Source organism: Salvelinus alpinus, chromosome 9 (assembly GCF_045679555.1).
Source record: "Salvelinus alpinus chromosome 9, SLU_Salpinus.1, whole genome shotgun sequence".
In the NCBI taxonomy this organism is placed as follows: domain Eukaryota; kingdom Metazoa; phylum Chordata; class Actinopteri; order Salmoniformes; family Salmonidae; genus Salvelinus; species Salvelinus alpinus.
Window position 1 is genome coordinate 11,238,653 of NC_092094.1, and position 21,860 is coordinate 11,260,512.

General features: G+C 46.6%; 1 protein-coding gene across 3 annotated transcripts in view; it reads left to right on the forward strand.

The window, feature by feature from the left end:
• The window catches only part of LOC139584308 (contactin-1a-like), a 161,954-nt gene that overhangs the window by 131,382 nt on the left and 8,712 nt on the right, over positions 1 to 21,860 (forward strand). For all 3 annotated transcript variants that reach the window (XM_071416001.1, XM_071416003.1, XM_071416002.1), the window contains 8 exons: positions 909 to 1,026; positions 2,536 to 2,686; positions 7,203 to 7,330; positions 8,670 to 8,842; positions 11,911 to 12,034; positions 14,993 to 15,154; positions 20,290 to 20,439; positions 21,348 to 21,418. In XM_071416001.1, coding sequence (XP_071272102.1) covers positions 909 to 1,026; positions 2,536 to 2,686; positions 7,203 to 7,330; positions 8,670 to 8,842; positions 11,911 to 12,034; positions 14,993 to 15,154; positions 20,290 to 20,439; positions 21,348 to 21,418 — 1,077 coding nt within the window. The remainder of the gene's footprint in view (positions 1 to 908; positions 1,027 to 2,535; positions 2,687 to 7,202; positions 7,331 to 8,669; positions 8,843 to 11,910; positions 12,035 to 14,992; positions 15,155 to 20,289; positions 20,440 to 21,347; positions 21,419 to 21,860) is intronic.

A 21,860-nucleotide genomic window follows, 5' to 3' on the forward strand; every position in this document is an offset into this window, starting at 1 on the left:
AGTTGTGACAGGCTGCTGGCAGGGGTACTCCTCAGACTCTGAATTGTCTGAACACAGGGCACAGTGTTAGGCTGCTGGCAGGCTGCTGGCAGGGGTACTCCTCAGAGTCTGAATTGTCTGAACACAGGGCACAGTGTTAGGCTGCTGGCAGGCTGCTGGCAGGGGTACTCCTCAGAGTCTGAATTGTCTGAACACAGGGCACAGTGTTAGGCTGCTGGCAGGCTGCTGGCAGGGGTACTCCTCAGAGTCTGAATTGTCTGAACACAGGGCACAGTGTTAAGACTCAGGAGAAGGGAGCTCTTGTTGTTTCTCAGAGAATGCCAGAGAGGAAAGGAGAGGAGAGGAGAGGAGAGGAGAGGAGAGGAGAGGAGAGGAGAGGAGAGGAGAGGAGAGGAGAGGAGAGGAGAGGAGAGGAGAGGAGAGGAGAGGAGAGGAGAGGAGAGGAAATGTACCTCTTGTATTTTCTGTGTGCCAGCCCAGAGGTTGCATAACTCACTGCCATAGTAACTGTCACACCAATCCTCCTCCTGAAAGAGACTCAGGAGAGAAGGCAGGCAGGCAGGCAGGCAGGCAGGCAGGCAGGCAGGCAGGCAGCACAGAGTGGGAGGGAGGACTTTGATGTCAATGTAACTTGATACTTCATTATGTATTAATGATGTTTTCATCAAGTCAGATAAACCCAATGCTGAGGGATGCTAGTTAATTACATTTTGCATGCATTTAGTATTCCTACATTTCAAAAGCATTTTGATGTTTCAATTTCAACATTGTCAACATTACACTTATTGTCATTGAGACATCAACATGCCCTATTATAAAATGTAGTAATACCAATGAAAAAAATATGTTATTGTAATTTTGAAATGCGTATTATAATTGTTTCATATTTATTTATTCCGTTTCCACAGTACGATAAGCATGATCTGAAGTTCAGAGGGCTGACGTTTGAGGACTCTGGGATGTACCAGTGTAGAGCGGAGAATCGGCATGGAGTCGTCTATGCTGACGCAGAGCTGCGTGTGATTGGTGAGTCAGATAGTCTGTCTGATTATGGCTGCGTCCAATGCAGCGTTGCATGTGTTAAAGCCTCAGACGGATTGTGATTGGCCAAAGATGAAAGGTGCCTACACTAGCTGACTAATTAACTTGGTGTTATACATGTTGAAGAACAATCAAACAAACAACATATTCCAGTGAACTGACAGCTCGCCCTTTTCAGCGGTGACTTGATCCCAAACTGTTTCTAATTATGGTAATGAAGCATGAACCGAAGTAAACACACATTCACACACATACCGTACACTATGTATACACAACTATGTGGACCCCCCTTCAAATTAGTGGATTTGGCTATTTCTGCCACACCTGTTGCTGACAGATGTATAAAATCGAGCACACAGCCATGCAATCTCCATAGACAGACATTGGCAATAGAATGGCCTTACTAAAGAGCTCAGTGACTTTCAATGTGGCACCGTCATAGGATGCCACCTTTCCAACAAGTCAGTTCGTCAAGTTTCTGCCCTGCTAGAGCTGGTCAACTGTAAGTGCTGTTATTATGAAGTGGAAGCTGGAAGCAACATCAGCACAAGAACTGTTCATTGGGAGCTTCATGAAATGGGTTTCCATGTCCGAGCAGCCGCATACAAGCCTAAGATCACCACACGCAATGCCAAGCGTCGGCTGGAGGGGTGTAAAGCTCGCCGCCATTGGACTCTGGAGCAGTGGAAACTAGTTCTCTGGAGTGATGAATCTGGGTTTGGTGGATGCCAGGAGAACCTGCCCCAATGCATAGTGCCAACTGTAAAGTTTGGTGGAGGATGGAGTATGGTCTGGGGCTGTTTATCATGGTTCAGGCTTGGCCCCTTAGTTCCAGTGAAGGGAAATATTAACATTACAGCATACACTGACATTCTAGACAATTCTGTGCTTCCAACTCTGTGGCAACAGTTTGGTGAAGGACCTTTCCTGTTTCAGCATGACAATGTGCCCATGCACAAAGCAAGGTCCATCCAGAAATGGTTTGTTGAGATCGGTGTGGAAGAACTTGACTGGCCTGCACAAAGCCCTGACCTCAACCCCATCGAAAACGTTTGGGATGAATTGGAACGCCGACTGCGAGCCAGGCCTAATCGCCCAACATCAGTGCTCGACCTCACTAATGCTCTTGTGGCTGAATGGAAGCAAGTCCCCGCAGTAATGTTCCAGCATGTGGTGGAAAGCCTTCCCAGAAGAGTGGAGGCTGTTATAGCAGCAAAAGGTGGATCAACTTTATATTAATGCCCATGATTTAGGAATGAGATGTTGGACGAGCAGGTGTCCACATACTTCTGGTCATGTGGTGTACCAACATGCTTCTGTCTGATATCTTTTTCAAGACGTGAATAAACAGATGAATAAATTATATTATTTTATATATATAATATATATTTTTAAATTGTGCCTGCATTATTGTTTGCCACATGGCCTTAGATGTGTTTTTCTCAGTCGCGCATGCTTTTTCAATATTACAATTCTCTTTCTGACTCTCCCCAGCGTGCGCCCCTACGTTTGAGCATAACCCAGTAAAGAGGAGGATCCTGGGGGCTAAGAACGGCCGTGTGGTCCTAGAGTGTAGACCCAAAGCTGCTCCCAAAGCCTCCTTGTCCTGGAGCAAGGGTTCTGAACTACTCTTCAACTCCAGCAGGTCAGCACCGGGTTGGGATGGGTCTGTGTTTATTTACTGAGGCCGTTCACTATTCATGGACAATAGTCCATTGACAACTCCTCTCTGTGCTCATAACTCCTCTAAATATTGACAACTCCTCTCTGTGCTCATAACTCCTCTAAATATTGACAACTCCTCTCTGTGCTCATAACTCCTCTAAATATTGACAACTCCTCTCTGTGCTCATAACTCCTCTAAATATTGACAACTCCACTCTGTGCTCATAACTCCTCTAAATATTGACAACTCCTCTCTGTGCTCATAACTCCTCTAAATATTGACAACTCCTCTCTGTGCTCATAACTCCTCTAAATATTGACAACTCCTCTCTGTGCTCATAACTCCTCTAAATATTGACAACTCCACTCTGTGCTCATAACTCCTCTAAATATTGACAACTCCTCTCTGTGCTCATAACTCCTCTAAATATTGACAACTCCTCTCTGTGCTCATAACTCCTCTAAATATTGTTTGGGGGAAAGGTTTTGTATTTGTTTTTAGATAATGTGTTGACAATTTGTCTTGAATAGACTCTAGTAGGAAGGTTTCTATTCGTTTATGAGACACATTTAGGTCATTATAGTGTAGCGTATAATGTCTCTGAGAATCCATTACTTGCGTCTGTGTGTGTGTGTGTCTGTGTGTGTCTGTGTGTGTGTATGTGTGTGTGTGTGTGTGTGTGTGTGTTTGACTTCTCTACATTTCCTGGCTCTACTGTCCTCTATCCCTTTAGCTTGGTAATGGGGATGAATGTTTTTGTCAGTGAGGGCTGTGCTCTGCTTCACACTTCTCCCCGTCAGTAGCTGACATTAAGCCTGGTCTGAAGCTCATCAGACAGGACAGAGAGAGTATGGCTGTGTAAGCCCCTCCGCTCCTCAACCATTAAACAAGGATAATCTGCCTTCACTAAGAACCACCACTCAGCCATCTCCCCTTCTCCAACTACCCACATTACTCTCAGCCATCTCTCCCTCTCCAACTACCCACATCACTCTCAGCCATCTCCCCTTCTCCAACTACCCAAAAACTCTCAGCCATCTCCCCCTCTCCAACTACCCAAATCACTCTCAGCCATCTCCCCCTCTCCAACTACCCCCACACTCTCAGCCATCTCCCCTTCTCCAACTACCCACACCACACTCAGCCATCTCCTCTTCTCCAACTACCCACATCACTCTCAGCCATCTCCCCTTCTCCAACTACCCACATCACTCTCAGCCATCTCCTCTTCTCCAACTACCCACATCACTCTCAGCCATCTCCCCCTCTCCAACTACCCACTCCACTCTCAGCCATCTTCCATTCTCCAACTGCCCACATCCCTCTCAGCCATCTCCCCTTCTCCAACTACCCAAATCACTCTCAGCCATCTCCTCTTCTCCAACTACCCACATCACTCTCAGCCATCTCCCCCTCTCCAACTACCCACTCCACTCTCAGCCATCTTCCATTCTCCAACTGCCCACATCCCTCTCAGCCATCTCCCCTTCTCCAACTACCCACACCACACTCAGCCATCTCCTCTTCTCCAACTACCCACATCACTCTCAGCCATCTCCCCTTCTCCAACTACCCACATCACTCTCAGCCATCTCCTCTTCTCCAACTACCCACATCACTCTCAGCCATCTCCCCCTCTCCAACTACCCACTCCACTCTCAGCCATCTTCCATTCTCCAACTGCCCACATCCCTCTCAGCCATCTCCCCTTCTCCAACTACCCAAATCACTCTCAGCCATCTCCTCTTCTCCAACTACCCACATCACTCTCAGCCATCTCCCCCTCTCCAACTACCCACTCCACTCTCAGCCATCTTCCATTCTCCAACTGCCCACATCCCTCTCAGCCATCTCCCCTTCTCCAACTACCCAAATCACTCTCAGCCATCTCCCCTTCTCTAACTACCCAAATAACTCTCAGCCATCTCCCTTTCTCCAACTACCCAAATCACTCTCAGCCATCTCCCCTTCTCCAACTAACCAAACTACCCAAATCACTCTCAGCCATCTCCCCTTCTCCAACTACCCAAATACTCTCAGCCATCTCTCCTCTCTAACTACCCAAATCACTCTCAGTCATCTCCCCTTCTCCATTTACCCAAATCCCTCTCAGCCATCTCTCCCTCTCCAACTACCCACATCACTCTCAGCCATCTCCCCTTCTCCAACTACCCACATCACTCTCAGCCATCTCCCCTTCTCCAACTACCCAAAACACTCTCAGCCATCTCCCCTTCTCCAACTACCCACATCACTCTCAGCCATCTTCCCTTCTCCAAATACCCACATCACTCTCAGCCATCTCCCCTTCTCCAAATACCCACATCACTCTCAGCCATCTCTCCCTCTCCAACTACCCACATCACTCTCAGCCATCTCCCCTTCTCCAAATACCCACATCACTCTCAGCCATCTCCCCTTCTCCAACTACCCACATCACTCTCAGCCATCTCCCCTTCTCCAACTAACCAAACTACCCAAATCACTCTCAGCCATCTCCCCCTCTCCAACTACCCAAATCACTCTCAGCCATCTGCCCTTCTCCATCTACCCAAATCACTCTCAGCCATCTCCCCTTCTCCAACTACCCAAATCACTCTTAGCCATCTCCCCTTCTCCATCTACCCATATCACTCTCAGCCATCTCCCCTTCTCCAACTACCCACATCACTCTCAGCCATCTCTCCCTCTCCAACTACCCACATCACTCTCAGCCATCTCTCCCTCTCCAACTACCCACATCACTCTCAGCCATCTCCCCTCTCCAACTACCCACATCACTCTCAGCCATCTCTCCCTCTCCAACTACCCACATCACTCTCAGCCATCTCCCCTTCTCCAACTACCCAAAAACTCTCAGCCATCTCCCCCTCTACAACTACCCAAATCACTCTCAGCCATCTCCCCCTCTCCAACTACCCCCACACTCTCAGCCATCTCCCCTTCTCCAACTACCCACATCACTCTCAGCCATCTCCCCTTCTCCAACTACCCAAATTACTCTCAGCCATCTCCCCTTCTCCAACTATCCAAATCACTCTCAGCCATCTCCCCTTCTCCAACTACCCAAAAACTCTCAGCCATCTCCCCCTCTCCAACTACCCACATCACTCTCAGCCATCTCCCCCTCTCCAACTACCCCCACACTCTCAGCCATCTCCCCTTCTCCAACTACCCACATCACTCTCAGCCATCTCCCCTTCTCCAACTACCCAAATTACTCTCAGCCATCTCCCCTTCTCCAACTACCCAAATCACTCTCAGCCATCTCCCCCTCTCCAACTACCCACAACACTCTCAGCCATCCTCCATTTTCCAACTACCCAAAACACTCTCAGCCATATCCCCTTCTCCAACTACCCACATCACTCTCAGCCATCTCCCCTTCTCCAACTACCCACATCACTCTCAGCCATCTCCCCTTCTCCAACTACCCAAATCACTCTCAGCCATCTCCAACTACCCACAACACTCTCAGCCATCCTCCCTTTTCCAACTACCCACATCACTCTCAGCCATCTCCCCTTATCCAACTTCCCAAATCACTCTCAGCCATCTCCCCTTCTCCAACTACCCAAATCACTCTCAGCCATCTCCCCTTCTCCAACTACCCACATCACTTTCAGCCATCTCCCCTTCTCCAACTACCCACATCACTCTCAGCCATCTCCCACCATAGCTAAAATAACTTTCTGAGAAATGAGAATAGAGAAGAGGAATAAATAAATGCTGTGAGAAATGTCCACATACAGGAGCTGTCCATTCAGGCTGTTGTTAATAAGTGTGTTGCCATTCAATCATGTCTAACAGGATTTGCTCTTCTTTGTGTATTTAGGACACTGACGTTATGTTTTGTTACCTTCATCAGGATGTTAATCTGGGAGGATGGTAGTCTAGAGATCATATGTTGTGTTACCTTCATCAGGATGTTAATCTGGGAGGATGGTAGTCTAGAGATCATATGTTGTGTTACCTTCATCAGGATGTTAATCTGGGAGGATGGTAGTCTAGAGATCATATGTTTTGTTACCTTCATCAGGATGTTAATCTGGGAGGATGGTAGTCTAGAGATCATATGTTGTGTTACCTTCATCAGGATGTTAATCTGGGAGGATGGTAGTCTAGAGATCATATGTTGTGTTACCTTCATCAGGATGTTAATCTGGGAGGATGGTAGTCTAGAGATCATATGTTTTGTTACGTTCATCAGGATGTTAATCTGGGAGGATGGTAGTCTGGAGATCATATGTTTTGTTACCTTCATCAGGTTGTTAATCTGGGAGGATGGTAGTCTAGAGATCATATGTTTTGTTACCTTCATCAGGATGTTAATCTGGGAGGATGGTAGTCTGGAGATCATATGTTTTGTTACCTTCATCAGGTTGTTAATCTGGGAGGATGGTAGTCTGGAGATCATATGTTTTGTTACCTTCATCAGGATGTTAATCTGGGAGGATGGTAGTCTAGAGATCATATGTTTTGTTACCTTCATCAGGATGTTAATCTTGGAGGATGGTAGTCTGGAGATCCTGAATGTGACCAGGGCAGACGAGGGGCTCTACACCTGCTTCGCTGAGAACGACCGGGGCAAGGCCAACAGCACAGGCTTCCTCTCTATCACAGGCAAGCTGCATGCACACACACAGACAGACAGACAGACAGACAGACAGACAGACAGACAGACAGACAGACAGACAGACAGACAGACAGACAGACAGACAGACAGACAGACAGACAGACAGACAGACACAACACATACACAGACACACACAGACAGACAGACACAACACATACACAGACACACACAGACAGACACAACACATACACAGACACTACACACACACACACACACTGCCCTTCTCTGAACCAGACTCATAAACTCATAAACTCATTATTCACACCTAGAAACACCCATCTGACCTCCAGCCCGTCAGCCTTTTCTGACTGAGTTATGGACCTCAAGGGACCAGTGATGAGGGTTAAGAGCCTTGCTCAAGGGCACAATGGCAATAGGTAGCACATGGCATATTGAAGCCAGTAACCCTCTGGCTGCTGGTTCATCTCTGGGATTCAAACTGGGAAACATTGTTACTGAGTCGCCTTGAGGCTAGCACCACTTCAACATCATCACTACCATCGCTCGCACACATAACGCCTATCTGACCTTCATCAGTCTTATGAGACTGAGTTATGGAGTCTCAGGGGGTGTGGTCTCAGGGGGCGGGGTCTCAGGGGGCGGGGTCTCAGGGGGCTTTGTCTCAGGAGGTTGGGGTCTCAGGGGGCTGGGCTTCAGGGGGCGTGGTCTCAGGGGGTGGGGATTCAGGGGGCGGGGTATCAGGGGGTGGGGTCTCAGGGGGCAGGGTCTCAGGAGGTGGGGTCTCAGGGGGCGGGGTCTCAGGGAGCCAGTAGTGATACATGCTATCACTCTATTACTCACCCCTCATAGCCAACACCTCAGATGAGATCTGACAAGGTTTTTTTTATAGGATGTACAATTTTGAACTAAATGCACTGTAGACAGATCCCTGTTGTGATCAATACCCTACCCTTCACCCCCCTCTACTGGTCAGATATGATCACTGCCACTGCTCCACCTCTGGTTCACATCAGTACATTCTTACACAGACTCTCTCACTCATAGGATGTTGGTGGCACCTTAATGACTGGAGTGGAATTAGTGGAATGGTATTAAATACACCAAACACATGGTCTCCAGGTGCCATTCCATTTACTCCGTTCCGGCCATTATTATGAGCCGTTCTCCCCTCAACAGCCTCCACTGTTCTCACGCTATACAAACAACAAATATTTCCCTACGTTTTAGGCCTGAAAGACCAGGCTGGTATTAGTGGAGAATTCTTGATCACGGTACATTAAATGCAGATTTTTTTGCACATTGTTCTTCTTATCGGCAAGAACACACACATTGCTATTAAGGCTGACCACCCCTTTTTCTCACCAGAGGCCACTAAGATCACCTTGGCTCCGTCCAACGCGGACGTGACGGCGGGCGAGAGCGCCAGCATGCAGTGTGCCGCATCACATGACTCAACGCTGGACATCACGTTCGTCTGGGCCATGGACGGCCGCTCCATCGACTTCGACCGGGACGGATCCCACTATGAACGCAACCCGGTAAGAGAAAACATGTCAACGTTTTTTATAATCAATCCTCAGGTTGTTTTTAACATAAATAATCGATAATATTTCAACCGGACGGTAACCTATTAAATACAAGACTTCAGGGTTGGATTTCCTCAGGTTTTCGCCTGCAAAATCAGTTCTGTTACACTCACAGACAATATTTTGACAGTTTAGGAAACTTTAGAGTGTTTTCTATCCTAATCTGTCAATTATATGCATATTCTAGCATCTGGGCCTGAGAAATAGGCAGCTTACATTGGGAACGTTATTTTTCCAAACGTAAAAATACTGCCCTCTAGCTTCAAGAGGTTAAAAAAGCAGGCTAGAAATCTTAGTGTTGACTGTTCAAATCCCGGGTATGGCTGAAATATTACTTTGGTGTAGTGCTGTACTACTTATAATACCAGCTGATCCCTGATACCCATTTAGCGTCAGTTACTAAAAGACCCATGGACTGCTGGCTGCTGGTGCCCTGTATACTATATCAGTTTAACTGCAGTTTCCCTTCTCATACATCATGAATGACGTGACCCACTCTCTGCCAGAACAGTCTCAGCACTAAGCAGCAGCTAGCATTCATCATCTGTCATTCCACAGACTGGAGTTATGCACAACTCTCTATAATGGTTCTGATTGATGACCTTGCATAGCTGTGTACAAGGCTTACTTCTCCCTCTCATAAAATTGCCACGTTCTCCAGTTGATGTTATTTATGTGTCATCAGAATAGTAGAACTCATTAGAGTAAGTGAGTTAATATAATGCTTCTATTATATTCTCAATGGGAGCATTTCATACATGTGAAAATATGGCTGTCATTGTAAATAAGAAGTTGTTCCTTACTGACTTAAAGCTGGAATCCGTAGTGGTGAAACTGCCACGTCTGTTTGGAATATTACAACAACAAAGAAGTTACCGCAAACAACCAACACAGTTTTCTCCCTTAGACATCATTTCACGAGCAATAGAACAGTGGAATATGTACTGCAACTATTTTTACCACGCTGCGCTCCACCGTTTAGTCAACAAAACAAAGGCGCTAAGGTGAACAGGGTGCTATTTCCCCTAATGCGGATTCCAAATTTAAACAAAGGTTAAATTAAGTAAATATATCTATTATTTTGTATTTTTCTATTAGAGGTAGAGTTAGCTAGCGCTGGTCGGCTATACATGCTCCAAAACTCCGGTATTTTTTAATCTATAGCTTGTCTCCATCTTCTTTTTAAATAGTGAGCCAACATGTTTTCAGCACTTTTATTTACATGACTGATCAAAACTCGTTTTCTCATGCTCTCTCTTGTCTCTCTGCAGCAGACATAGAGTATAGTGAGCAATATGTTTGGAACATCAAATCTGAATAAAATTGTAGTATTGAATTGAAATACATATTTCATCGCGAGAATCGCAATACATATTGGCACCTAAGTGACAGTGATAATATTGTATCGTGAGGACCATGGCAATTCCCTAGCCCTAACAAACAGTAAAAGGCTACTGCAGATATTCTGCAGGCCACTGTGGTCAAATATTCTGTCTTTGAAGTCTTCCCATTGATAATACTACAGATCCTCTATGTTATATTCTTCAAAAGTAGGGCAGGAGGGTTGACGGCCCCAACGGTAAAGCTCCCTGTAGTTCTCCTGATCTGGATGTTCAGATCGCTGTATTCCTCCTATATGTAGTACCATGAGTCTGGCAAACAAGACTATATCCCCCAGGACTCAGGAAGTTGCAGTCTTGTTACAGTAGCTCCCATGCTAGCCCTCAGGACTCAGGAAGTTGCAGTCTTGGTACAGTAGCTCCCATGCTAGCCCCCAGGACTCAGGAAGTTGCAGTCTTGGTACAGTAGCTCCCATGCTAGCCCCCAGGACTCAGGAAGTTGCAGTCTTGGTACAGTAGCTCCCATGCTAGCCCCCAGGACTCAGGAAGTTGCATTCTTGGTACAGTAGCTCCCATGCTAGCCCTCAGGACTCAGGAAGTTGCATTCTTGGTACAGTAGCTCCCATGCTAGCCCTCAGGACTCAGGAAGTTGCATTCTTGGTACAGTAGCTCCCATGCTAGCCCCCAGGACTCAGGAAGTTGCAGTCTTGGTACAGTAGCTCCCATGCTAGCCCCCAGGACTCAGGAAGTTGCAGTCTTGGTACAGTAGCTCCCATGCTAGCCCTCAGGACTCAGGAAGTTGCATTCTTGGTACAGTAGCTCCCATGCTAGCCCTCAGGACTCAGGAAGTTGCAGTCTTGTTACAGTAGCTCCCATGCTAGCCCTCAGGACTCAGGAAGTTGCAGTCTTGTTACAGTAGCTCCCATGCTAGCCCTCAGGACTCAGGAAGTTTCAGTCTTGGTACAGTAGCTCCCATGCTAGCCCTCAGGACTCAGGAAGTTGCAGTCTTGGTACAGTAGCTCCCATGCTAGCCCTCAGGACTCAGGAAGTTGCAGTCTTGGTACAGTAGCTCCCATGCTAGCCCTCAGGACTCAGGAAGTTGCAGTCTTGTTACAGTAGTGTAACGGATGTGAAATGGCTAGCTAGTTAGCGGGTACGCGCTAGTAGCGTTTCAATCAGTTACGTCACTTGCTCTGAAACCTAGATGTAGTGTTGCCCCTTGCTCTGCAAGGGCCGCGGCTTTTGTGGAGCGATGGGTAACGATGCTTCGTGGGTGTCAGTTGTTGATGTGTGCAGAGGGTCCCTGGGGACGGTTTAAAGTTATACTGTTACAGTAGCTCCCATGCTAGCGGGCTAATTAACAGTGCAGGGGGCACAGCTGTCATAGCTGCAGTTCATGCTACTGTTTCCAATGACCTTCGTGTTACTATTATCAAAAACCTATAGATTGTACCAATAGACCGTGTGACACCGTGCTACACTTGCAACAACATCTGCTAACCATGTGTATGTGACCTATAAAATGTGATTTGATTTGACATAAAGAGTGTTGTGGAAGAGTAGGTGTCTGCAACAATTCATTTAAATTCAGTCAATTCAGGAAGTAAAATGAAATACCAACCTTGGCTTGGCACTAACTGAAATTGTTGTACTAATTGAAGATTGTACTGTCCTGTTCAGAATGGAGGTTCCAGTGGAGAGCTGATCATCAAGAACACCCAGCTGAATCACTCTGGACGTTACACCTGCACCGCCCAGACCCCTGTGGACAACGTCTCCGCATCCGCTGACCTGGTCGTCAGAGGTATGTCACACACACACGCACACGCACGCATGCACACGCACACGCACACGCACACACACACACACACACACACACACACACACACACACACACACACACACACACACACACACACACACACACACACACACACACACACACACACACACACACACACACACACACACACACAGAGAACTAGAGTTGGGTGGGAGGTGGGTGAGGGCTAGACAGAGAGTAAGAGATGATTGATGCACATTTTCTCACTCTCTCAGTCCACCCTGTGTTTTGTCTCATTTATGCTCCGTCTATTGGTTTATTAAACAGACATCTCATTTATGCTCCGTCTATTGGTTTATTAAACAGACATCTCATTTCTGCTTCCCATATTTAAGGTAAGATGAGCTGCCCTCTGAAGGACACAGCAGCACCTTTAAACTAAACTCTTAGCACAGAGGGGGTGTCATAAAATAGCCTGCAACATTTTTCTTTTTACTACTTTATTGGGCACGAATAATTTTATGAAGTGTGTGTGTGTACATGCGTGTGCGTGTGTGTGTGTAAGGGGTTATAAGTCTACCCAGAGTAACCAGACCGTGGCTGCTTTACTGGCTGATCTGTCAGCTCCGTGGCTCCGTCACAGTGGTGGAAATACCACTGTAGGAGTAAATGTCTTCTGTCCTGGAGCCTGGTCAACCACTGGGGAGGAGGCACATGTTACAGTCTCACACCATGGCATTCTTAAACACACTGCTGTAGATATCTGAAAAAGGTCTCCCGGAAAGGTCAGGTTTTTTATGGCGTCTCCTCAAAGAGCTTGAGAATGAATTCTCCGGTGTTTGTGTTCTTTGGTAGCCAGAGAACTGTCTCTCCTTAGTCATTTCTGCTTGGCATTCTATTTCCCTTGAAGCTAACATGTGTGAACTAAACTCCTACAGTACGTTTCCAAGGTGATGTCTGTCATACTGTACTCCGTAATGCCGCCATGATGATTCATGTTTTCACCTCCACTATACCTGCTGAGTGAAGCCTTGTCTTACAGCCCCTACACTACTCCTATAGGCCCCTAAATATAACATTTCTCTCAGTGGAAAAAGTCTCTTTAGAATGAGGCTAAGAGCTCTAGCAGAGAAAGCAGTGATCTGGCAGTGTCCCAAATGGCACCCTATTCCCTATATAGTGCACTACTTTTGACCAGAGTCCTGGTTAAAAGTAGTGCACTATAAAGGGAATAGTGTGCCATTTGGAACATAGAGTCTGTGTGCGGTGATCCTCATCGTGCCCTGGTGGTGGTTCTTTTGAAGCAGGGGCTGACAGATGGGCAGGTAAACGGGCTCAGGCTACGACGACGATCCCAGAGTACAGTCGAATCAAAACAAGGCAGAGACCCTGGCTTGCAGGCATGCTTAAATGGAGTGTCAACACACAGACAGGAAGGAGATGAAAGATGACCATTTATCAATTCTGACAAGCAGGAAGTAGATTTAGATTACACCAGAGAAACAGCACACAGCACCTGTATTTTACTATCACCATCTCATTATTATTATCTTATTATAGCTCTATGATAATAATACGAGCTGTATCTGCATATGACTGCGTATTACAGCAACGTATTGTTGTCTTTCAATGGGGGAAAAACAGAAAAACGCAGTGGCTTAGAATTTTGTATTTGACTGTTAAATTATACTTTTCTCCCATATGCCATTCATACTAAACTAGTCTGTCTCTGGAGCTTGTCCCATTGCACAGACCCTGGCCTGCACCGAGACATGGATTCAGAGCTTGCTCTATTCACCAGTCCGCTTCCACACAACAATACAACAAGCCTGAAAATTGAGTCATTTGTGTAAAAGATGTCACCAATATGTTCCAGTAAAACGACTCCGGGCTTCTTCTTCTTCTTCTTCTTCTTCTTCACACACACACACACACGCACGCACGCACGCACGCACGCACGCACGCACGCACGCACGCACGCACGCACGCACGCACGCACGCACGCACGCACGCACGCACGCACGCACGCACGCACGCACGCACGCACGCACGCACGCACGCACGCACGCACGCACGCACGCACGCACGCACGCACGCACGCACACACACACACACACACACACACACACACACACACACACACACACACACACACACACACACACACACACACACACACACACACACACACACACACACACACACACACACACACCCCTCTCGCTCTCCCTGACAGTCTAATCACCTTAGTTCTCTGGGCTGATTCTGTGGCAAACATGAAAGAGCAAATCCTGCTGGATTTCTGGGGCCGTCTGAGGCTAAGGCTGTGGGTTGAGAGAGAGGCAGAGAGGGAGTGACTCACCCCAGCAGTCTGGGTTTTCTATTAGACAGTCTTTCTAGTCCTCTCTCTCTCCTCCAGGAAGGGCAAAACTACCAAGAAAAACAGTAGATTAAAAATGTCTCTCCCCCTGGCTTTTAGGCTTGGTTGATATGTCAATTGCCCTAAGTAATGTGTTAATCCACCAATCTAAGACTGAATGATCTGGTAAAAGTGTAACTTCAGTGGAAATGCCTGGTTTTGACGTGCTGTTTTACAGCCTAGTTTTGATGTGCTGTTTTTGACGTGCTGTTTTACATGCCTGGTATTGATGTGCTGTTTTTGATGTGCTGTTTTACATGCCTGGTATTGATGTGCTGTTTTTATGCATCAAACAGATTCCATTATTGTAGTCTTAACAGGCAAGACATCTTGCCAAGTCTTCTTCCACGAGCAGGATATTGAAACGTTGGTTAATCTTGTTGGTTTTGTTTTGGATTATGCGACGTGTGTATGCCTATTTGCTGTGTATTTTTGTAACAATTATCACCCATCAAACCTCTCAACCCTCTCCTCTCCCCTCCCCCCCCCCCCCCCCCGTTCCCCCTATTCCCCCCTCCGTTCCCCCTCCCCCCCTCCGTTCCCCCTCTTCCCCTCTCCAGGTCCCCCTGGGCCTCCAGGTGGGGTACGTGTGGAGGAGATCAGGAACAAGAGTGTCCGTCTGATCTGGAGCAGGGGAGCAGACAACCACAGCCCCATCTCTAAATACACCGTCCAATGCCGGGACTGGTTCTCCCAGGAAGACTGGAGAGATGCCACCACATGTGAGCTAAATAAATACCACCATCCATATTGTTTTCTGGTCAAATAAATACCCTAAATGTGTAGGTCTGATCTTGCAGTTTGTGCCGCCACTTTTAGAAACCCTACCAGTGTCTCCTCTCCAAGCTTTTCTCTCTCTCCTACTGTCTGTCTATCCAACAAAATACATCAAATAAACCCCATGAACACCAACGACTGGTCAAATAAACCGGAGCGTCGAACAGAGCCGGCTCTGGTGCCAGCTCTGGCTAAGAGCTGGGTACATAGATAGACACATGGTGGATCTCCTAAAGAAGCAAACCGTGCAGAGACTGAAACCACACATCAGTTCCTCACAGGCACCATTTCATAAGTCCTAGGTCAGCATTTACACAGAATGCAAAACAAAGTTCTGTGCGTTAGTCTTTAGGTGCTGTACTGTAGCACCGGAGTAATCCAACAAGACGTCCACGTGCTGGCAGCATTTTAACACACAATGTTATGCTGATTTCTCTGATACTTCTCTGAGGTGATACTATGGGTTTCTGTGTACAGTGCATTTGTAAATGATTCTATTCTAATATTAATAAAATGTTTTTTTTTAAATCCTCACAATCTACACACAATACCCCATAATTAAAAGCAATTTAGCAATTGCTAATTTATTCAAAATAAAAAACTGAAATACCACATTTACGTAAGTATTCAGACCCTTTACTCTAGTACTTTAGTACTTTGTTGAAGCACCTTTGGCAGCGATTACAGTCTCGATTCTTCTTGAGTATGACGCTACAAGCTTGGTACACCTATATTTGGGGAGTTTCTCCCATTCTTCTCTGCAGATCCTCTCAAGCTCTGTCAGGTTGGATGGGGAGCGTCGATACACAGCTATTTTCAGGTCTCTTAAGAGATGTTCGATGGGGTTCAAGTGCGGGCTCTGGCTGGGCTACTCAAGGACATTCAGAGACTTGTCCCGAAGCCACTCCTGTATTGTCTTGGCTGTGTGCTAGGGTCGTTGTCCTGTTGGAATGTGAATCTTTGCCCCAGTCTGAGGTCCTGAGTGATCTGGAGCTGGTTTTCATCAAGGATCTCTCTGTAATTTAATCCGTTAATATTTTCCTCAATCCTGACTAGTCTCCCAGTCCCTGCCACTGAAAAACATCCCCACAGCATGTTGCTGCCACCACCATGCTTTACCCTAGGGATGGTGCCAGGTTTCCTCCAGACGTGACGCTTGACATTCAGGCCTAAGAGTTTCATCTGACCAGAGAATCTTGTTTCCGTTAGATGCCTTTTGGGCAAACTCCAAGATGGCTGTCATGTGCCTTTTACTGAGGAGTGGCTTCCGTCTGGCCACTCTACCATAAAGGCCTGATTGGTGGAGTGCTGCAGAGATTGTTGTCCTTCTGGAATGTTCTTCCATCTCCACAGAGGAACTCTGGAGCTCTGTCAGCGTGACCATCAGGTTCTTGGTCACCTCCCTAACCAAGGCCCTTCTCCCCCGATTGCTCAGTTTGGCCGGGCAGCCAGCTCTAGGAAGAGTCTTCGTGGTTCCAAACTTCTTCTATTTAAGAATGATGGAGGCCTGTGTTTTTGGGGACCTTCAATGCTGCAGAAATATTTTGGTACCCTTCCCCAGATCTGTACCTCGACACAATCCTGTCTCGGAGCTCTACGGACAAGTCCTTCAATCTCATGGCTTGGTTTTTGCTCTGACATGCATTGCCAACTGTGGCAACCTTATATAGACAGGTGTGTGCCTTTCCAAATAATGTCCAATCAATTGAATTTACCACAGGTGGACTCCAATCAAGTTGTAGAAACAAGGATGATCAATGGAAACAGGATGTACCTGAGCTCAATTCCGAGTCTCAAATCAAACTTTATTTGCCACATGCGCCGAATACAACGTGTAGACATTTCACGGTAAAGTGTAGACTTTACCGTGAAATGCTTACTTACAAGCCCTTAACCAACAGTGCAGTTCAAGAAGAATGTATATTGTCAGTGTAAATTGTTCGGTGGCGATTTTTATGAGTTGTTCAGCAGTCTAATGGCTTGGGGGTAGAAGCTGTTGAGGAGCCTTTTGGTCCTAGACTTGGCGCTCCGGTACCGCTTGCTGTGCGGTAGCAGAGAAAACAGTCCATAACTTGGGTGACTGGAGTCTCTGAAAATGTTATGGGCTTTCCTCTGACACCGCCTATTATATAGGTCCTGGATGGCAGGAAGCTCGGCCCCAGTACAAGTACTCTCTGTAGCGCCTTACGGTCAGATGCCGAGCAGTTTCCATACCAGGTGGTGATGCAACCGGTCAGGATGCTCTCGATGGTGCAGCTGATGCAACCTTTTGAGATTCTGGGGGCCCATGCGAAATCTTTTCAGTCTCGTGAGGTGGAAAAGGTTTTGTCGTGCCCTCTTCACGACTGTCTTGGTATGTTTGGACCATGATAGTTCGTTGGTAATATGGACAACATGGAACTTGAAACTCTAGGCCCGCTCCACTACAGCCGTGTCGATGTTAATGGGGGCCTGTTCGGCCCGCCTTTTCCTGTAGTCCACGATCAGCTCCTTTGTCTTGCTCACATTAAGTGAAAGGTTGTTGTCCTGGCACCACACTGACAGTTCTCTGACCTCCTCCCTATAGGCTGTCTTATCGTTGTCAGTGATCAGGCCTACCACTGTTGTGTCATCAGCAAACTTAATAATGGTGTTGGAGTCGTGTTTGGCTACAGCAGTCGTGGGTGAACAGGGAATACAGCAGGGGACTAAGTACACACCCCTGAGGGGCCCCAGTGTTAAGGATCAGCGTGGCAGACGTATTGTTGTCTACTCTTACCACCTGGGGGCGGCCCGTCAGGAAGCAGGATCCAGTTGCAGAGGGAGGTGTTCAGTCCCAGGGCCTTAGCTTAGTGATGAGCTTTGTGGGCACTATGGTGTTGAACGCTGAGCTGTAGTCAATGAATAGCATTCTCATATAGGTGTTCCTTTTGTCCAGGTGAGAAAGGGCAATGTGGAGTGCGATTGAGATTGTGTCATCTGTGGATCTGTTGGGGCAGTATGCAAATTGGAGTGGGTCTAGGGTGTCCGGGAGGATGCTGTTGATGTGAGCCATGACCAGCCTTTCAAAGCACTTCATGCGTACCGACGTGAGTGCCACGGGGCAGTAATCATTTAGGCAGGTCGCCTTCGCTTCTTTGGGCACAGGGACTATGGTTGTCTGCTTGAAACATGTAGGTATTACAGACTCGGTCAGGGTGAGGTTGAAAATGTCAGTGAAGACACTTGACAGTTGGTCCGCACATGCTTTGAGTACACGTCCTGGTAATCCATCTGGCCCAGCGGCTTTGTGAATGTTGACCTGTTTAAAGGTTTTGTTCACATCGGCTACCGAGAGCGTTATCACACAGTCATCCAGAAAAGCTGGTGCTTTCATGCATGCTTCAGTGTTGCTTGCCTCGAAGCGAGCATAAAAGGCATTTAGCTCGTCTGGTAGGCTCACGTCACTGGGCAGCTCACGTCTGGGTTTCCCTTTGTAGTCCGTAATAGTTTTCAAACCCCGCCACATCCGACAAGCGTCAGAGCCGGTATAGTATGATTCAATCTTAATCCTGTATTAACACTTTGCTTGTTTGATGGTTCGTCTGAGGGCATAGCGGGATTTCTTATAATCGTCCGGATTAATCTCCCGCTCCTTGAAAGCGGCAGCTCTAGCCTTTAGCTCGATGGATGTTGCCTGTAATCCATGACTTCTGGTTGGGATATGTACGTACAGTGGGGACGACGTCATCGATGCTCTTAGTGATGAAGCCAATGAATGAGGTGGTATATTCCTCAACGCCATTGGCTGAATCCCGGAACATTTTCCAGTCTGTGCTAGCAAAACAGTCCTGTAGTGTAGCATCCGTGTCATCTGACCACTTCCGTATTGAGCTAGTCACTGGTACTTCCTGCTTTAGTTTTTGCTTGTAAGCAGGAATCAGGAGGACAGAATTGTGGTCAGATTTGCTGAATGGACGGCGGGGGAGAGCTTTGTATGCATCTCTGTGTGTGGAGTAAAGGTGGTCTAGGATTTTCTTTTCCCTTGTTGCACATGTCTCCGGCCACTAGGAACGCCGCTTCTGGGTGAGCATTTTCTTCTTTGCTTATGGCCTTGTGGAGTTGGTTGAGAGCAGTCTTAGTGCCAGCTTCGCTTTGTGGTGGTAAATAGACGGCTACGAATAATACAGATGAGATCTCTCTTGGTAGATAGTGTGGTCGACAGCTTATCATAAGGTACTCTACCTCAGGCGAGCTATACCTCGAGACTTCTTTAATGTTAGACATCGCGCACCAGCTGTTATTGACAAAAAGACACCCCCCACACACCTCGTCTTACCAGAGGTAGCGTCTCTGTTCTGCCGATGCATGGAAAATCCCGCCAACTCTATATTGTCCATATCTTCGTTCAGCCACGTCTCGGTGAAACATAAGATGTTACAGTTTTTAATGTCCCGTTGGTAGGATCATCTTAATCGTAGGTCATCAGTTTTATTTTCCAATGATTGCACATTAGCAAGGAGGATGGAAGGCATTGGGAGTTTACTCGCTCGTCTCTGGATTCTCAGAAGGATCCACGATCTGCGTCCCCTTTTCCGCCGTCTTTTCTTCACGCAAAATTCGTGGATCTGGGCCTGTTCCAATGAAAGCAGGATATCCTTCTCGTCGGACTCGTTAAAGGAAAAAGTTTCTTCCAGTCCGCGGTGAGTAATCGCTTTTCCAGAAGTTATTTTCGGTCATAGGAGACGGTAGCAGCAACATTATGTACACAATAAGTAAAAAAATCAGTTACACAAAACGCAAAAAAAATTACAAAATTGCACAATTGGTTGGGAGAATGTAAAACGTCAGCCATGTTCTTCGGCGCCATCTTTAAGTCTCATAGCAAAGGGTATGAATACTTATGTAAATAAGGTATTTCAGTTTTTTATGTTCAATACATTTGCAAAAATTACTCAACCTGTTTTTGCTTTGTCATTATGGGGTATTATATGTAGATTGATGATGAATATATATATATTTTTTTACATCCATTTCAGAATAAGGCTGTAACTTAACAAAATGTGGAAAAAGGCAAGAGGTCTGAATACTTTCCGAATGCTCTGTATCTCTGTCTTTGTAGCCCCTCCGGATGTGGAAGGCAATGCAGAGACAGCCACGGTGGTGGACCTGTTTCCCTGGACAGAGTATGAGTTCAGGGTGATAGCCACCAACACCCTGGGGACAGGAGACCCCAGCAGCCCCTCTCCCAAAGTCACTACGTTGGAGGCAGGTAAGGGTAACGGAGCTGTTGCTGAACCATCATGGCATCCTGAGTCACCTTGGCTTAGTTCTGAAGTCTTCGCTACCCCAGCTAATGCCTAGGCTATAGCTCAGCAGACTAACACAGGGGATCTGGTTTTAAGTTTAACATTTGAAAATGTAGGCCTAAAGTAACAATTCTAAAAACAAGAATATTTGCTAGAACACGTCTTACTAAACCAGTGGTGGAAAAAGTGCCCAATTGTCATACTTGAGTAAAAGTAAAGATACCTTAACAGAAGATGACTCAAGTAAAAGTGAAAGTCACCCAGTAAAATCCTACTTGAGTAAAAGTCTAAAAGTATTTGGTTTTAAATATACTTAAGTATCAAAAGTAAATGTAAAATATAAATAATTTCTAATTCCTTATAAAAAGCAAACCAGACAAAAAACTGCTTAAGTAGTACTTTCAAGTATTTTTACTTAAGTAATTTACACCACTGTACTAAACCATGACTGATGAGATAACAGAACATATCTTACTAAGCAATGACAGATGAGATTAGAAGATCGAAAGCCAGTGTGACATCGGTCCCATAGGAACATTTAAGGTGTTGAAATTGGCAGCACTAGTGACATTGATGTTATATTTATAAAACTGATGCTGCATCAGTACTAGTGCCAACTGAAGGGTACAGTATATGTTGTTTGGCATTGTGCTGTGTGGACAATGGCCAGTGTTCACGAAGAGTCTCAGAGTAGGACTGGGATCAGTTTTACCTTTTTTGATCGTAATGAATATGATTATATCGACAGGCAGGACCTGATCCTAGATCAGCACTCTGTGATCAACTATCCTAGCTCAACACTCAGATGTGCTTTGTGAATACTGGCCTGTGAATGTGAACTCAGAGCTTGGCATCTCCTGTCTCTTTGTAGTTCCCGTGGTGGCGCCCTCAGACATTGGCGGCGGTGGCGGGACCAGCAAGGAGCTGACCATCACTTGGACGGTAGGTCTAGCCAAGACGCCATCTTTATTTCTGTCTCTGCCAGTGGACCGTGGCCACAAACTCAGCTTTTCTCCTAAATCTGATCTGACAGCAGCCAGGAGCAAGCCAATGTAGACAAGCAAGAGCAGAAGTCATTCAAATTAAACTGCAGCATCTGCAAAATACATGTCGTTTTTGCAAGGCAGTGCTGAATAGCTATTTTTACATTTTAGCAGATGCTCTTATCCAGCGCCATTAGAGTTGATTACCTTGCTCAAGGGCCCATTGGCAGATTTTTCACCTAGGGATTTGAACCAGCGATCTTGCGGTTACTGGCCCAATGCTCTTAACCGCTAGGCTACCTGCCACCCGTTCCTAGAGGAAGCTATGTTCCTGGAAGAAGAGGACAGAATAGACGTCAGACCACAGCACGTCCATAACGGTACGGTTTGAAGGAATGACT